The 16,316-nt window shown below is 54.9% G+C and overlaps 1 protein-coding gene across 2 annotated transcripts in view; it reads right to left on the minus strand.

The window, feature by feature from the left end:
- Nucleotides 1-16,316, minus strand: part of ATRIP (ATR interacting protein) — a 289,338-nt gene that overhangs the window by 244,297 nt on the left and 28,725 nt on the right. Inside the window, exon 2 of one of the 2 annotated variants that reach the window (XM_078661380.1) lies at nt 3,327-3,756. In XM_078661380.1, the coding sequence (XP_078517506.1) occupies nt 3,327-3,753 (427 nt within the window). In that variant the 5' untranslated portion in view covers nt 3,754-3,756. Of the gene's footprint in view, nt 1-3,302; nt 3,757-16,316 lie in introns of both variants that reach the window. The other variant, XM_078661379.1, reaches the window with a different exon arrangement.

Raw genomic sequence — 16,316 nt, forward strand, 5'->3', positions numbered from 1 at the left:
TCCGAGATAAGCCTGACTGCTCGTGCCAAGCTACCAAGAGGGTGAGCAGGGGTTGTCTTGAAGGGTGACTTCCCTACCCTAACTAGAAATTGTGATTTCTGCCTGGGATCCCATTTCTAACAATCATGTACTATTTGGCTGACAAATGTAACCATTTCTAGCAGGTCTCAACTCACAACCAGGACATTGCCAGACGAGAGACAAAATCCAAGAATCAACACTCAACACGTTAAAAGCACCTTTCCTCTCGACTCGTCCAACAACTCCCCTTCTTTGCGGCAAACAATCTAGGACTAATCTAGGACACCGGCGAGGTACATTGCGCCACTACCTTCGGCTATGTTCTTGCTGTGCAGACACCTAAATACACACAGAGCATCATCCTTAACAGAAGGAACAGTTCTGAGTCTGAAGCAATTGGTTGCAGAAGTGGCAAAGAATAGGTCATCGAGATTTAAGCTTTTCCTTTGTAGGCTAGACTCGACCCCTGCACATTTGTAACAAATGCACGCTGATGCAGGAGTGGTGGAGTGGTGGCTGCAATAGGTGACTTCAAGCAGCATGTTAAGGAGGATAACCATAGGCCCAGTCACAGCAAAATTTATTTGTGAACGGAAAGATTTAAGATGTTATTAAGTCTTCATTCCCTCAAAAAACCTTCTCCTACCGCTTGTAATTATAGAGCATAATAAAACCCTACAAAATTATCAATAGGCTGTACTATGTTAAACAAAATAGTCAAGTTTTTTAAATCCACTGGGTATAGCAATATTAATTTAGTTTATTAGTGCTTTTAACCTAGGCACAATATAAAACAAGCTGCTTTTCGTCTCATTTCACTGTGGGTGTATCAAGTCCCCTGTAAGCTACATTGGCCGAGTTCACACTACATTACTTATGGCACAGTCACAGTGAGAGAAAAGCGCAGGTGTGGAAGTGCATGCCCACATGCAGTGCGTTCCCACTTAAAAAACTATGCTTTCTCGATGACCTATACTCGTAGCAGCCAGCCTGGTCGGCACTTGGCCACATTCCTCACCTCAGGTAAACCACAATGCCTGCACCATTTTCTCAAGACAACATGGCACGAATGTAATATAGCACTAAATTGTGTTCGAACCTTCCACTGCAGCTCCCGTTACTTAATCTAATTTATAATTTGTGAGTTTCTCGAGCTTTAAAAAGGATGTCTGCAGGGAATCTCTGTTGCCAGAGACAGAGGTGGGAGCTGCCTTCCTGGGCAGATGCCTCGTGATGGAAGCGGCCATGTCCTGTCTGCCTGGGAAGGGGGGGGGGGGTTGTTAGGGGTGCCAATATGTTCAGATGCAGCTCTTGCGTGCATGCGATGGGGCACCCAGACCCCGAGCAGTACCTGCCGGGTGCTTCGCGCAGTACCCCCCTGACACAGCCCCACAAACGCTCTACAGCAGCCGCTCCCTTTCAGGCACCTCTGTGTGTCTGGTGCACGAAAAGAAGACGAGGCGGGAGAGGGGGCGCTCACCTGCCCGGATACGCTGCACCAACTTACCTTCCGATCTGGTCTTTTTTAAGTATTAAGCACTGACTTTAAGTTTCGGGGGGGAGGGAGGTGGAGGTAGTCGGTCCCAAAACCATCTCTCCAAAATGCGCACCTACCTTAAACAAGGGCTTGAACATAAGCCCCTCGGAATTTTCCCCTAACTCGTTACTGCTGCGAGCATAAAAATCACGACTCCAATTGCAGTGGCGGGCCGTGAGTAGCTGGAGCTGGAGCTGGAGCTACGGCTTCCGTAATTTTTATGCATACCAGAGAGGATGGAAGTCAAATGAGAAACTAGGTCGCAGTCAGATGGGCTCCCGAGGTACATGTCTCTGGTACATGTCTCTTCTTCAAAATTAAAAGGAGAGGGGCTAACGAGGAATCAAGCATTGTTGCGGGGTGTGACTGCGGGAGAAGGCAGCACGTAGCTTACGCAGAAAAGGAAATCACAGATAGTTCCTGGCGCAGAGAGGGCAGTCACTTTGGGGGCTACTGACAGACGCCTGGCGTTTCCCCGAGGTGCTTGTGATGGGAACGAGGGGTCGAGAGAAAGAGAAAGACCCGAGCGCTAAAGGAGCGAGAGAGGTCGGGTGATGCTAGACGCTACTGTTGGAAATGCAAACGTCAGACACTCACCACCAACCCGGAACCAGAGAATACAGGTAAGCTGCGCGAGCTGCCACACACACTGCGCATGTGCGGCAAAGTTCTTTCATGCTCAGTGCGCATGTGTTGTTAAAACAAGAGCGTCGACTTGTTCTACGAAACATTAAACTGAGAGCACGAACTGGCGTGTGCGCCTAATAGTATCACTTACATTTTGAAGACCAGGTGATGCGGCGGAGATACCAGGGTAGTTGCGACAAAAGAGCCAGGTGAGAAGGGGGGGGGGGGGGGGGTGGCTGTGTGCGTGTGTGTGAGCGTGTGTGTGTGAGCGTGTGTGTGTATGCAGTGTGTGTATGCAGTGTCTGTGTGCGTGCGTGTGTGCACGTGTGCATGCATGAGTGTGGCTCTGTGTGTGTGTGTGTGTGTGTGTGTATGTGTTATTCACTTGCTGAGAATGTGGGATAGGAGATGTGCACGGCGCCGGGCTGGGCGTGTGCGCCCACGAGGTGAAATCGCAGAGTTCTTGCGCGTGCACATCCCCTGTCTCAGATTCCCAGGAAGTGGCCAACAATAGATACTTCGCTGGACGCAATGCTTCGCATTGCTACACCAGCTCGACCTAAAAATCATACGCTTGGTTATGCACCCTCAAATGAAGATTCAATGGGTATATTTCAAAAAAATGTTAACCGACAAAGGTTTACTCATGTTTGAGTGGCCAATGGGTTTTATCCATTTACATGACAATACGGTCAAGTGAAACCATTTGTAATATAGAACAGCTTAAACAGCTGTACTGCTGAAGTTTAAGCTTCATTGGAAATCTTTACAAAAAATTACTTTCTAGCTGTCAGTCCTCACAGCTATTGACCTAGCATTCATGATTGACATTAGAGCAAATAGTCTAAAAGAAAATGTATTTTCTGTGTTTATACATATATAAAAAGAAATACAGACAAGAAAATATATGTTTTTCTGTCTGTATGTATCTGTTAAAATCAGTTAAAACTGGTAGTCTTAATCATAGTTAAGTGAAATGTTATTAAAATATGGTTATGCCTTAATGTGGTTAGTCTTACTCTGTTTTGAAAACCAGATTAAAAAAAGCATGTTTAAAAACATTGTAGTAAGACCAGGACAGCTTTTAAAAAAATTAGTTTCATATTTTCCTGCATACCCAATTCAAAAGATTTTTCCGTACCAATAGGATCTTTCCGCACGCTCCCAGCATTAGAAAGAGTATCCCAGGAATTGCTGCTCCTAGACTTCAGCCCTGTGCTGCTTGGGCTGGCTCTTGTTTTCAGAACTTGTTCAGTTTGTTTTGTTCTTTTGAGAGGAGCAATGGCTTGAACTTCTTCCGTTAAAGCTTGTGTAGCAAGAATGTCAATTTCTTCTAAGTCATCAACTGTAAAATCTTCATTCTCGCCAAACGGATCATCCAGCGCAGTCGCCTCAGTGGATTCCTCACTTTTGTAACGTTTGCTGGGTGGAAAGACATCTCTATGATTTCCAACTCTACTTGAAGAAACTTGAAACACGGAGGATGAAGTGGCTAATGGTGCCTGACCATATAACATCGAACTGTTTCTCTTCTTATTCCCAAAGAGGGGGTTAACCGACATCCTCATCACCTGTGGCAAATCAACAAGAAAATGATTTAAGGAGCAAGTTTGGATCTTTGTATTATACATAGGGTAAAACTCCCTTCTGTTTGAAACACCCACCTTGCAATTTTTAAGTAAATATGGGACCAGGCAACAAAGTGCAAGGTCCATTCATGGAACAACATCAGACATCTAAATCTGATTTATGCCATGTCAGCTGTGAGTAGCACCGTAATTTCTTTCTGAGATGCAATGTAATATCTATGGTTAAGATCTTTTCCTTGTAAACACAAACACTACATATCTCACTAAATTCAAACAAGAAATAGGACATCTCAGTATACTTTCCTCCTTACTATAAAGTGTTAATCATGGCCCATATTAACATCACACAAAGGCGGACTGAAAACTGGGAATGCCACATGTATGAACCCCAAACACTTCGCATTTGTGTCCGCGCCCCGTGCCTCCATCACCACCTGCTCCATGTGCCCCATACTTGCACCCTCTGCACCACTTTGCAGATGTACCCACTGTGCATTCTTACCAGCTGCAAAACAAATCATGCTTGTTGAAGCAAACTTCATACCAACCATACAAGCTAAAACAAATGCACAGTTTAGTCATTTTCCGCAAGTAAACCTTGCATTGCTTCAATCTATACTGCACTACAACGCGGCATCAGAGACGGAATGTACTATATCAATCTACAAAACCAGTCTTGCCAAGTGTCACGCATAGTGAGTGGGTTAATGTAGAAAATGTTAGTATTGGCGTCTGCATCGCAGCACTAAAATGCTATGTCATGCATACTGGGGTAAGCGATTCGACATGTACTGATGAGCTGCACCAGAGCAGTATTATTACAGCACACTTGCTTTGCTACAAGCAGTGAGTTGAGTGTGCACTGTTGGGTCTGGTTTGAGGGAGGCAGCTGCTTTGAACAGAACCCGGGTCTAGGCTTCTGATATAAAGTCACAAGGAGGGCCGCGGCGCACTGTGCTACACAGAAACAAAGAAGAGGAGGCCGGAACCCCGCCTGCAACCGAGCCACCCCGAAACGCACCCACGGACCCTTCACCTGCCAAGCCTGCCAATTCACCTGCCTCCTAACCTGCACCGCACCCGCCAAGCCGAGCACCAGCAACAACCACCTCAAGTGCATCCTACTCAACACCCGATCCGTCCACAGGCACGCCGTCGAACTCTGGAACCTCCTCGACACAACATCACCAGACGTCGCCTTCCTCACAGAAACCTGGATGAACGCCTCCTCAGCCCCTGACATCGCCATAGCCATCCCGGATGGCTACAAGATTACCCGGAGGGACCGCGTTAACCAAACCGGAGGAAGCATCGCCATCGTCCACAGAAACACCATCCGCACCAACTCCAACGACACCCTCACCGCCGCCGAGCACCGACCCCAAGACCACCCTCAGAGGCGCTCTCATCTACAGACCCCCGGGACCACGCACACATTTCAGCGAAGCCATCGCAGACTTCATCAGTCCACACGCCCTCACCTCATCAGACTACATCCTCCTAGGGGACCCCAACTTCCACCTAGAGAACAACAAGGACTGCAACACCGCCGCCCTGCTGGACAACCTCGGACTCAAGCAACTGATGAACACCCCCACCCACTACGCCGGCCACACGCTTGACCCAGTCTTCTCCTCCAGCAAGCACATCTCCTTCAGCCACTCCTCCGGACTACACTGGACAGATCACAGCTGCGTCCACTTCAACTTCAGGAGAACCACGACCCACCACCACCCGCAGCAGGTCCCCCGCAGAAACTGGAGCAAGATCACCGCCAACCAGCTCACCACCGCCCTCAGCCAGAACACACCCACCAACACGACAGACCCCAGCGAAGCAGCCCGCAACCTCACACAGTGGCTCACCACCTGCGCGGACAACCTCGCACCACTGAAGAACCCTCCCAGCAGATCCGACAGCAGGAAAGCCTCGTGGTTCACCAACGACCACAAAAAATCCAAGAAAACCTGCCGCACCCTCGAGAAAGCCTGGCGCCACGACCAGACAACAGAAAACATGACAGCCCTCAAGAACCCAACCCGCAAACACCACCAGCTGATCCGCACCACCAAAAGGACAACATTCAAAGAACGACTGGACAACAACACCCACAACAGCAAGGAACTCTTCAGCTTCGTTAAAGAGCTCTCCTACCCCAGCGCCTGCAACAACGATATCACACCCTCGCAAGACCTCTGCGACTCACTCGGCTCGTTCTTCCACCGCAAGATCGCCGACATACACAACCGCTTCGGCGCACAGACCACGAATCCAACCATCGAACCAACGCCCCCCACCACCACCCTCTGCACCTGGACCCCTGTCAGTACCGAAGACACCACCCGCCTGATGAACACCATCCACTCCGGCTCCCCAACCGAGCCCAGCCCACACCACATCTTCAACAAAGCCGACTCCATCATCGCACCCCAGCTCCAGAACATCATCAACAGCTCCTTCGCAATCGCCACCTTCCCGGAGAGTTGGAAACACACCGAGCTGAGCGCCCTCCTGAAGAAACCCACCGCGGACCCCACGGACCTCAAGAACTTCCGCCCCATCTCGCTCCTCCCCTTTCCTGCCAAAGTCATCGAGAAGACCGTCAACAGACAACTCTCCGCCTTCCTCGAGACCAACGGATCCCTCGACCCATCACAGTCCGGTTTCCGAGCAAACCACAGCACCGAGACCGCTCTCATCGCAGCTACCGACAACATCAGATCCCTGCTCGACAACGGGGAAACTGCTGCCCTTATCCTCCTAGACCTCTCAGCAGCCTTCGACACCGTATGCCACCGCACCCTGATCCAGCGCCTCAGCAACACCGGAATCCAAGGAGCGGCCTGGAGTGGATCATCTCGTTCCTTGCCGGAAGAACCCAGAGAGTCCGCCTCCCCCTGTTCCGATTCGCGGCCACCAAAGTCATCTGCGGCGTCCCGCAAGGATCCTCACTCAGCCCCACCCTCTTCAACGTCTACATGAGCCCTCTCGCTGCCATCGCACGCCAACACAACCATAACATCATCTCCTACGCCGACGACACCCAGCTCATCCTCTCCCTCACCAACGACCCCGCCACCGCCAAAGCCAGCCTCCAGGAAGGAATGAAAGACATCGCGGAATGGATGAAGATCAGCCGTCTGAAACTGAACTCAGACAAGACGGAAGTCCTCATCCTCGGACCATCCCCTTCCGCCTGGGACGAATCCTGGTGGCCCCCTGCACTGGGCACCACACCCAAGCCAACGGACCATGTACGCAACCTGGGCTTCATCCTGGACTCCTCCCTCACGATGACCAAGCAAGTCAACGCCGTCTCGTCTTCCTGCTTCATCACCCTGCGCATGCTCCGAAAGATCTTTCGGTGGATCCCCACCAAAACCAGGAAGACGGTCACCCAGGCCCTCATCACCAGCCGCCTGGACTACGGGAACACCCTCTACGCTGGAACCACAGCCAAACTCCAGTAAAGACTCCAGCGCATACAGAACGCTTCTGCGCGACTCATCCTGGACATCCCTCGCCACAGCCACATCTCTGCCCATTGGAAAGACCTGCACTGGCTCCCCGTCACCAAGAGGATCACGTTCAGACTCCTCACCCACGCACACAAGGCTCTCCACGACATGCGCCCGAAATACCTCAACAGCCGCCTCACATTCTACACACCCACCCGCCAGCTCCGATCCGCCAGCCTTACCCTCGCCTCCATCCCACGAATCCGCAAATCCACTGACGGAGGAAGATCCTTCTCCTACCTGGCGGCCAAGACATGGAACTCCCTCCCCACCCACCTTCGGATGACCCAGGACCATCCCTCCTTCAGAAAGCAACTCAAGACCTGGCTGTTCGAGCAGTAGCGACTCCCCCCCCCTCCAAGCACCTTGAGACCCTAGCGGGTGAGAGGCGCACTCTACAAATTTATTGATTGATTGATTGATTGAGGAGGCTGCATCGGTCCTTCGTCTGTGGCTCACGCAAGGCACATGGCATCCATGTGGTACGTTCAATAAACCAGGAGAAAGAGGGTCTGAGGGATGGCTTAACAACCCAACAGTACTACTGTCCCGGGGGGCGTGGCTTGGTAGCCGATGGAGGAAGACGTGTGAGCGCTGAGCTCCGCAGCGGCCTTCCCCCATTAATCCTGTAATTGCTGATCCTGGCGGCCCTGACGCCCTGACTTCACCCGCGTCTCCTCCTGCACTCCTGGGGACCTGACCAGAGACGGCGGGAGCGGGCCCCCGGCTGTGAGGAGCCCGCGCTGCACCGGCGGATCGGTGGGCGGCGCCGGCCATATTGCGGCCTTGACACTCGGCCGCATCCCCGGCCTCAGGTGCTCCGGTAGCCGGCTCGCAGCGGTACCTGGCCGGCCACCGGCTACCACGTGACCCGGGGCCCTGGGTTTGGAGTTTGCGGCGGAGCTTGAGCCGCTTTCCTGAGGTGTGTCTGCGGGACCCGACGGGGGCGCCTGCGGGTGTGAGGACCGGGTGCGGCCCCTGGCCCGGGGGGGCCCTGCTGCTGGCCGGACGTGGAGCTCGTGCTCGTGCTCGGACCTCTCCCCACTCGGCCTGCCAAGGACACGACTGCCCGGTGCTGCCCCCTGCCAGCTTGAACTTGGGGGGCCCCGCTGGGCGCCGCTTGTGGAGCGCGGGCTCGGAGTGCGGACCGGCCCTGTGCTGCCCAGAAGAGTGAAGGGTCGCAGGCCTCAGACCCCGTGATTGGGACGAGTCCAGGTTCTGGGGCTGCCGACCTGTAGGGGGGCGCTCCTGTGCTGACCCCTGGCCATTTCCCGTCGAGGGACACTGCTGCCACCAAGAGCCTAGTGACCTGGAGCTGGGGACGCCCAGCGGGACCTGTTTCTTGGAGCCCGGGCACGCTACTCCCTGACCCCCGCGCACTTGGATCCCTGCACGGCCGCCCCTGCCGCCATTTTGGGCTGGTGGCTTTGCACGTTACATTCGGACTTGGGGGAGAGTTGCGACCAGGGGGCCTCCTGGTGGTCGGTGGACTGCACGGCGACGAGTGGGGCCCAGGAACCATTGGAGAGTGGCTGGTTTTGGGGGCCGGCAGACCCGGAGGAAGTGCCGTGCGGCGAGTGACCCCGAGGATCGCGGCCTGGCGAGTTGGACACGGGGTAGGACGCTGACCCTGTTGCTGCGGGGGCGAGACGTGACCACCCCCATGGGGAAACGCCCCTTAAAACCCCCCCCTGAGGCTGCTGGGGGGCCAGAGGTTGATGGGGGCCCCATTCCGGACACTGTCCCGGCGGCGGGTCTGCCGCAAAGCCAGCTGGAGCAGATTCTGAAGGCAATCGCAGATACCAGGGAGGCCCTGCATCACGATATCGGGCAGGTGTCCACGAGCCTGGGCCTATTGCGTGCAGACCACGGCAAGCTGGCGGATCGGGTCAAGGAGACTGAAACCCGGATTGATGCGCTGGAACCTTCGTCGAAGGCGGCAGACGCCTTGCTGGGGGAGCTGCAGCGGAGGGTGCACCTGCTGGAGCAGAGGGCGGAGGATGCTGAAGGGCGCAACCGCCGCAACAACATTCGCGTGGTGGGCCTGCCGGAGAAAATTGAGGGGGCCGACATGTTGGGCTATCTGGAGGCCTGGCTGCGAGATGTGGTTGTCCCGGAAGGGCTATCGCCGTTCTACACTCTAGAGCGTGCTCACCGCGTGCCGGCTCGTCCTCCAGCCGAGGGCCGGCCTCCCCGCCCGGTGGTGGCGCGATTGCTGCACTACAGGGATCGGGACCTCATCCTGCAAAGGGCGCGAGCTCTGGGGCCCTATAAGGTGGACAACGCCCAGGTCTCCATATATCCTGATTACTCCTTGGAAGTCCAGCGGCAGCGGTCGACTTTTCTGGCGGTCAAGAAGGCGCTTCGGGAGGAGGGCGTCCGCTACTCTCTCCTGTTCCCGGCCCGCCTACGGATCATGATTGATGGCAAATCCTCCTTCTACGACACTCCCGACGACGTCTGGAACTGGCTGGAGCTCTACAGGACCGGCGCGGATGCGCTTCATGCGCCTGGGGAACAGCGGAGGGCGCCGCCGAGACCTAGACGGGATAGGAGACGCAGGAAACGACCACCGAATGTTCGGACACCCACGGTCTCGCAGACTGAGCAGGGGCGCAGGGATGCCCTCCGGGCGGTCTCCGACATCTCCCAGACATTGGACTCCGCGACGGCTGTGGAATCGGGATCTCGAGGTGGCACTGACGGGGGGTCCTCGGAGGAGTCGGTGACTGGGGACCCCGCACCACCACATGTCACGCCTGGGACTGCAGATGGTTTGCTGGACGAGTGAGGCTGATGCTCCCCTGCACTGGTATTGTATGCCCTGCTGTGTTCCTGCCCTGGGATGGTGGCATTGACCTGTTGGGCCTGGGACTGGGGTTGGGCGGCCACCTTCTGTGGTGCTGGTTGCTTTCCTTGTGGAGGGGATGCGGGGCGTATGGGGCACGTAGGGGAGGCCTAACTGACTCGGAGGAGTGAGCTACTTGCGGTCTGGTGAGAGAGGCGACAGGCCACCCCCTCATCTCCCGCGCCTACTGTGGGACTCTGGTAGTTACCAGGGATTGTTACTGTTGGGAACTACTTATTTGGATGGGTTTCTGCTGTTGGGGACCTATTCTGGGGTGGGGTGGGACGTGGGGATGTTGGGGAATATCGGGGTTCATTTCTTGGGGTGTAGCCAGTGTGCGTGCGAAAGTTGCTTTCATGGGGGTTGCGCTTGTCATGAGGAATGGGGACCCTCCTTGATCTGAAGTGTGTGACCTGGAATGTGAGGGGTCTGAATTCCATGCTGAAACGCCACAGGGTCCATGCCCATCTTGTCCGCAGGGGGGTGCAGGTTGCCTTCCTGCAGGAGACCCACATTGATCATACTGAGGGGCGGGCCCTGCAGCGCAGGTGGCGGGGGCGTATGTTTTACACCACTTACTCGGCCTTTGCACGGGGGGCTTTGATATGCGTCCGGGCGGGGGTTCCCTTTCAGCCTTTGGTGACGATAGTTGACCCTGAGGGAAGGTTTGTTGCTGTACAGGGCCGCCTGGATGGGAGGGACGTGACGCTCTGCAGCGTCTACGCCCCGAACGTGGACCAGCCTGCCTTCTTTGCGCGACTGTCTGGGAAGCTGGCGACTGTCCTGGCTGGCACGGTCCTGCTTGGGGGGGGTTTCAACTCTGTGCTGGACGTGTGGCTAGATCGTTCTCACCCACCGCTAGCGCAGGCAGCAGCTCACAAGTTGGCGCAGAGTAGGAGAGAGTGGCAGAGTAGTTGGGGCCTAGTTGATGCGTGGCGGACCCACCACCCAACGGAAAGGGATTTCTCCTTTTACTCCCCCCGCACGATCTGCATGTTCGCCTAGACAGCATTCTGTGTTCACTGGACATCCAGAGCCTGGTCCGCCACAGTGAGTACTTGACCAGGACGGTATCTGACCATAACCCTTGCCTAGTGACGGTACAGTGGATGAGGCGACGCCAAGCTATTCCAACGTGGCGGTTGAACCCGCTGACGCTGGAGGACCCAGCCTTTAAGGCCAGTGTGCGTAGTGGGGTGGAGGGGTATTTCGACACCAATGTGGGCACGGCTTCCAGCAGGGCTATGGAGTGGGACGCCTTTAAGGCGGTGGTTCGGGGTGTCTGCATCTCGGCTACCGCAGGTGTCCGTAAAACCCTACTGCAGGATGTAGAGCGCAGTGAGGACCGATTGCGCGCGGAGGAACGGCGCAGCCACGCGGACCCCGAGGCTCATGGTGCGGTATCATAGGCACGAGAGGTGGTGGCGACAGCATTGGAAAAACTGCGCTGCTTTGATTATAAGGAGTTCCTGGTCCGAGCTCACGCCGAGCGGGACAAAGTAGGTTCGCTACTGGCGTGGTTGGCCAGCCCTGGGGCCCGTGGCACCCCTATAGTGGCGCTCGCCACGCCGGAGGGGCGCATGGTCTACACGCAATTGGACATTAACGACCAATTCCTTCAGTATTACAAACACCTTTATAGGAGCAGGATGCCGGGCCCCCCAGCGGAGCTCCTGGTGACAGCGCGGTTGCCCAGGCTCGACCCGGAGCACGCGAAACAGCTGGGCGGAGATGTCTCCGAGGGCGAAATCAGGGTGGCCATCAAACACATGGCCCGCCGCAAGACTCCGGGTACGGATGGGCTCCCGATTGAATTTTATGTGGCCTATGCGGATGTGCTGGTTCCGCGACTGCAGGCGGTTTACCAAGAGGCCTGGAACTCGGGGTGCTTGCCGGCGTCTACACGCGAGGCCTTAGTGATACCCTTACTGAAGCGAGGGGGTGATGCGAGCTGCCGTTCGGCGTACCGCCCGCTCTCCATGCTCACCACGGATTAGAAGATCCTGAGCCGGGTTCTCGCGACGCGACTCCTGACCCACATGCGCTCCTTGGTGCATTGCGACCAGGCGGGCTTTATTCCTCAGCGCACCACTGCCACCTGTGTGCGCCGGTTGCTCAGGATCATGGGGGGGGAGGCCGCTGGCTTTCCGACTGCCGCAGTCCTCTCGATTGACATCGAGAAAGCGTTTGATAGCGTCGAGTGGCCATACCTGCTCCGTGTCCTGGAGGCTTTTGGGCTGGGTGAACGCTTTGTGAAATGGACAGCCCTGCTCTATGCCTCGGCCACGGCCCGGGTCAAAACGGGGACCACCATTTCAGCCTCTTACGCGGTGGGTAGAGGAACCCGACAGGGGTGTTCTCTGTCACCCCTGTTATTCGCACTGGCCATAGAACCACTGGCTGCGCATGCCCGGCTGGGCCGGGCGTATGCAGGGCTTCCGCTGAGAAACGACACCCACTACATCTCCCTCTATGCGGACGATTGTCTGTTGTTTCTGGCGGACGCGGACGACTCCCTGCGTGGGGCCGAACAGCTCCTATCGGACTTTGGTCAGTTTTCGGGGCTGAGAGTCAACTGGGGGAAGTCTTGCCTCTTCCCGCTGACACCGAGGGCCGATGACACCCAGCTGGAGGGTGCCTTGCAGTGGGAGCATCATTGCCTCCCCTATCTGGGCACCCTCATCTATCACTCGCCTGCGGCCCTCCTAGACGGTAACATCAACAGGGCGATTCGGAGTCTACAGGGTTGCATGGGTTTCTGGCAGACGCTGCCGCTCTCGGTCGCGGGACGAGTCGCACTGTTAAAGATGGTGGCACTTCCCCGATTGTTGTACCTGTTCCGCACTCTGCCGGTCTGGATACCCGTGTCAGTTTTCAACAGACTCCGCTCTCTGACGACGGGGTTCGTCTGGGGATCGGGCAGGAGATGGGTTGCGCTGACGCGCCCCAGGGCGGACGAGGGCCTTGCGGCCCAGGACTTTGAGTGGTATTACCTGGCAGCGCAGCTGCAGTGGCTAACCCAGGCGGTGGCTTTGGAGTTCCGTGGCCCGGAGGATGCGCCAGGCAAATTGTTCCCGAGACACATCATCTCCTTTATAGTTTTGGGACAGAGACTGGACCTAGCTCAGCTCACCTTGGAGGAACGGACGATTCGCAGCTGTTGGCTTCGGGCGCACAAGCGCTCCGGTGTCGTTCGCCCTTACGCCCCAGAAATTCCGCTCGGGATGTGCACGGCCTTCCCACATGGCGGCGACTGGTCCGCACTAGCAATCTGGGAGGAACTTGGCCTGCAGATGATCGGCGATCTCTACAAGGACGGCTCGCTGCTCCCGTTTCAGGAGCTGCGGGACTCCTACGATCTACCGAGGGGTGGTTATCTGCTACATGCTGCATTGGTGGCTGGTATTCGCCGATACTGGAAGTGTGGGCTCACTGAACCGCCGGCCTCGGAGTACTGTCAATATGTGGTGACGGCCGCTGGCACTTATAAGGCTATCACATGCCTTTACCGACAGCTGTCGTCTACTGCCTTGCAACCCTTGGACGGGCTGCGAGCCAAGTGGGAAGGGGACATCGGGCGATCTATCCCTGACACAGTGTGGCCACAGCTACTGCGCAGAGCGTGGAAGGGCACGAGGAACGCCAGGTTCCAACTGGTCCAGTTTTTTACCCTACACCGAGCGTACCTAACACCGACGAAAATCTCGCAATATTTCGAGGGGGCTTCCTCGCTTTGTCCCCGATGCGGAACCGCGGATGCGGATTTCGCCCACATGTTTTGGACATGCGTCAAGCTAGCGGGTTACCGGGAGGCGGTGATGTCCTGCCTGAATGCTGTCACGGACCGGCAGATCGCTCTTGACATGGGTACATGCCTATTATTGTGGTTCCCTCACACCCCTCGTACTCGAGTTACCAGCAAATTTTGTGACCTGGGTTTGATATTAGCCAAGCGTGAAATCTCCATGCACTGGAAATCTACTCAAGGCCCCAGCTACCTGCGCTGGAAGACCACTCTAGAGCGCTGGGCGAAAGCGGAGAGTACATTGCGGCTGCGACAGGCTAGGAGCCTAGATAATGACAAAGCGCTGGAGGTGGCCAGGGCGTGGGAGGCCCTGGTAGTAGCGCTCCAACAGCCGGATGGCGACCAGAGCGAGGATGAGGGAGGGACTCCAGGGTGAGAGCACTGAGCCTGGGATTCCCCACACTCACCAGGATGCACGCACTACTTACACCTACTGATGGCAGACCCGGGGGTCTGGACACTCTGTTGAGGGGCGCCTCTTACCCCTTACTGAGGTCCCTGTCTTGAACAAGTAATGTTAACATGTCAACGACTGGAAAGGAGGAGTGCAGCACACTGGCTACGGGGGGGGGGAATGCGGGGTGGGGTGGGTCAGTTGGGGATTGTTCTATATAAAAGGTGTCTTGTTGGAGCTGTGCTGCTTTACCGCATCGGTGGCTGATGCCTGAATTGCTTTTATCCTGTAATGTACCCTCTACACTTGATTGCCAATAAAAATCGTTTTTACAAAAAAAAAAAAAAAAAAAAAAAAAAACAGTACTACTGTCCCTAGGAACAGTTACTTCAACAAAAAGTAGCAAGGGGTCAAAGGCAAACACAAACTAAGTTAAAAACCCTACACAGTGGCTGAAAAGAAAAAGGAAATGAACTACTGGTGTGTGTAGTGCGAATCACACATCGGGTCTCCTATCTCTTGAGAGAAGATTCCCATCAGTCACCACTCGGATCCGCCCTTCATCATCTGGGGTCCTACACCCTCAGAGATAAAATCTGGGACCCACAGTGGACTGGCAGATATTGAAAGCCTAATCCTACCTGTGGTGTCCAGTATGAGGGGAAAACAAGATGTATTATGGTGACCAAAAGCAGTGCTGAACAAGTGAAGTGCAAAGTGAAGTTGTGGAGAGAATTATAAAATTAGGTAGGAAAGTGAAAAAATTATTTATTAAGGTTCACTTCAATCCTAAAATTAAAAATGAGTGCGTAGTGGTCTAAACAAATAACCACTGTTGGAAATAAGAGGTCGACATGTTTCTGCAGACTGATCAGATCCACGTGGTATCTAGCTGCTTCCTCAGGACCATAACGCTACTGCTTTGCAAAAAATTAGTGGGAAAAGGAAAGAAATAAACAGATATCACCTGAGATCTAGTGATACTGTCCTTCTCCTGACAAATTGGCAGGAGAGAGAAGTCCCACCTCACCTGGCCACAGCGCAGGTAAAACAGGGCACCGCTCTGTCCGTCGGTACCCCGGGCGTCCCTCTGGGGTGTCGTTACCTAAACCAATGGTGCCTATTTTGTCCATTTCAGAAGAATCGGCTGGTAAATTGGGCGTGCAATTAAAAGATTAGGAGTTCGATCCTGTGAGATATAGGTTGCACACAGGTCCCTGCAGTTTTCTCTTAGAGACTCGACCACAGATCTATGACTATGAATAATAGTCTCCCATACCCACTCTCGTCTTGTTGCAAGCCACGTTAGGAGTCACAGAAAACGCAGGTCATCTCACCAGTGGCGTAACGAAATTTGAAGCCTCCCCCCGCAAAGTACACGGAGATGACCTCCTCCGACCTCACTTCGAAGCTCTCCCCTGGAGCTGGGGGTGTGTTCGTTACGCCACTGTATCTCACCCACTTTATTGTCGCTTTATGTTAGGCATAAATAAGAGTGTTTTTATTTTGTGTGTTTCATGTTATGTTAGGTTTCAGTTGTATGGTACTTTTTTTAAAATCAGTTTCACGGTCTCGTGGCGCTATTAGCAGTGTGGCGACGTTCAGACTGGTTCCGGTGCGTGCCCGCGCAGGCCGTGAAGCCTTGTACTCGGTATTGTTGAGTCTTTCTTCCAGTTATGTGATGGAATTGAAAATTCCTAAACCGTGTGTGTGTGATTTTGTGACCATGCTGAGGCAGCCTCGCTGGGGCGCAGCCGTCAGGCCGAGCCTTGAATCTCGAGGGAGGTGGTGGATGCAGGGGGGTAGCTTGTGCGCCATCTGTGCCTCTCAGATGGACCCTGCATTAGGTGCCTTAAAGTGCAGCGTTTCCTGGACGCAGCTGCAGCACCGGTGGAAGCTGGAGGCAGTTCAGCTCTCCAGGGAGGAAGAGGGAACGCATCTGTGGGGGAACCTTTTCGGGAGGTGATGTCTTTCTAC

This window comes from Lissotriton helveticus, chromosome 9, assembly GCF_964261635.1.
Source record: "Lissotriton helveticus chromosome 9, aLisHel1.1, whole genome shotgun sequence".
In the NCBI taxonomy this organism is placed as follows: Eukaryota; Metazoa; Chordata; class Amphibia; order Caudata; family Salamandridae; genus Lissotriton; species Lissotriton helveticus.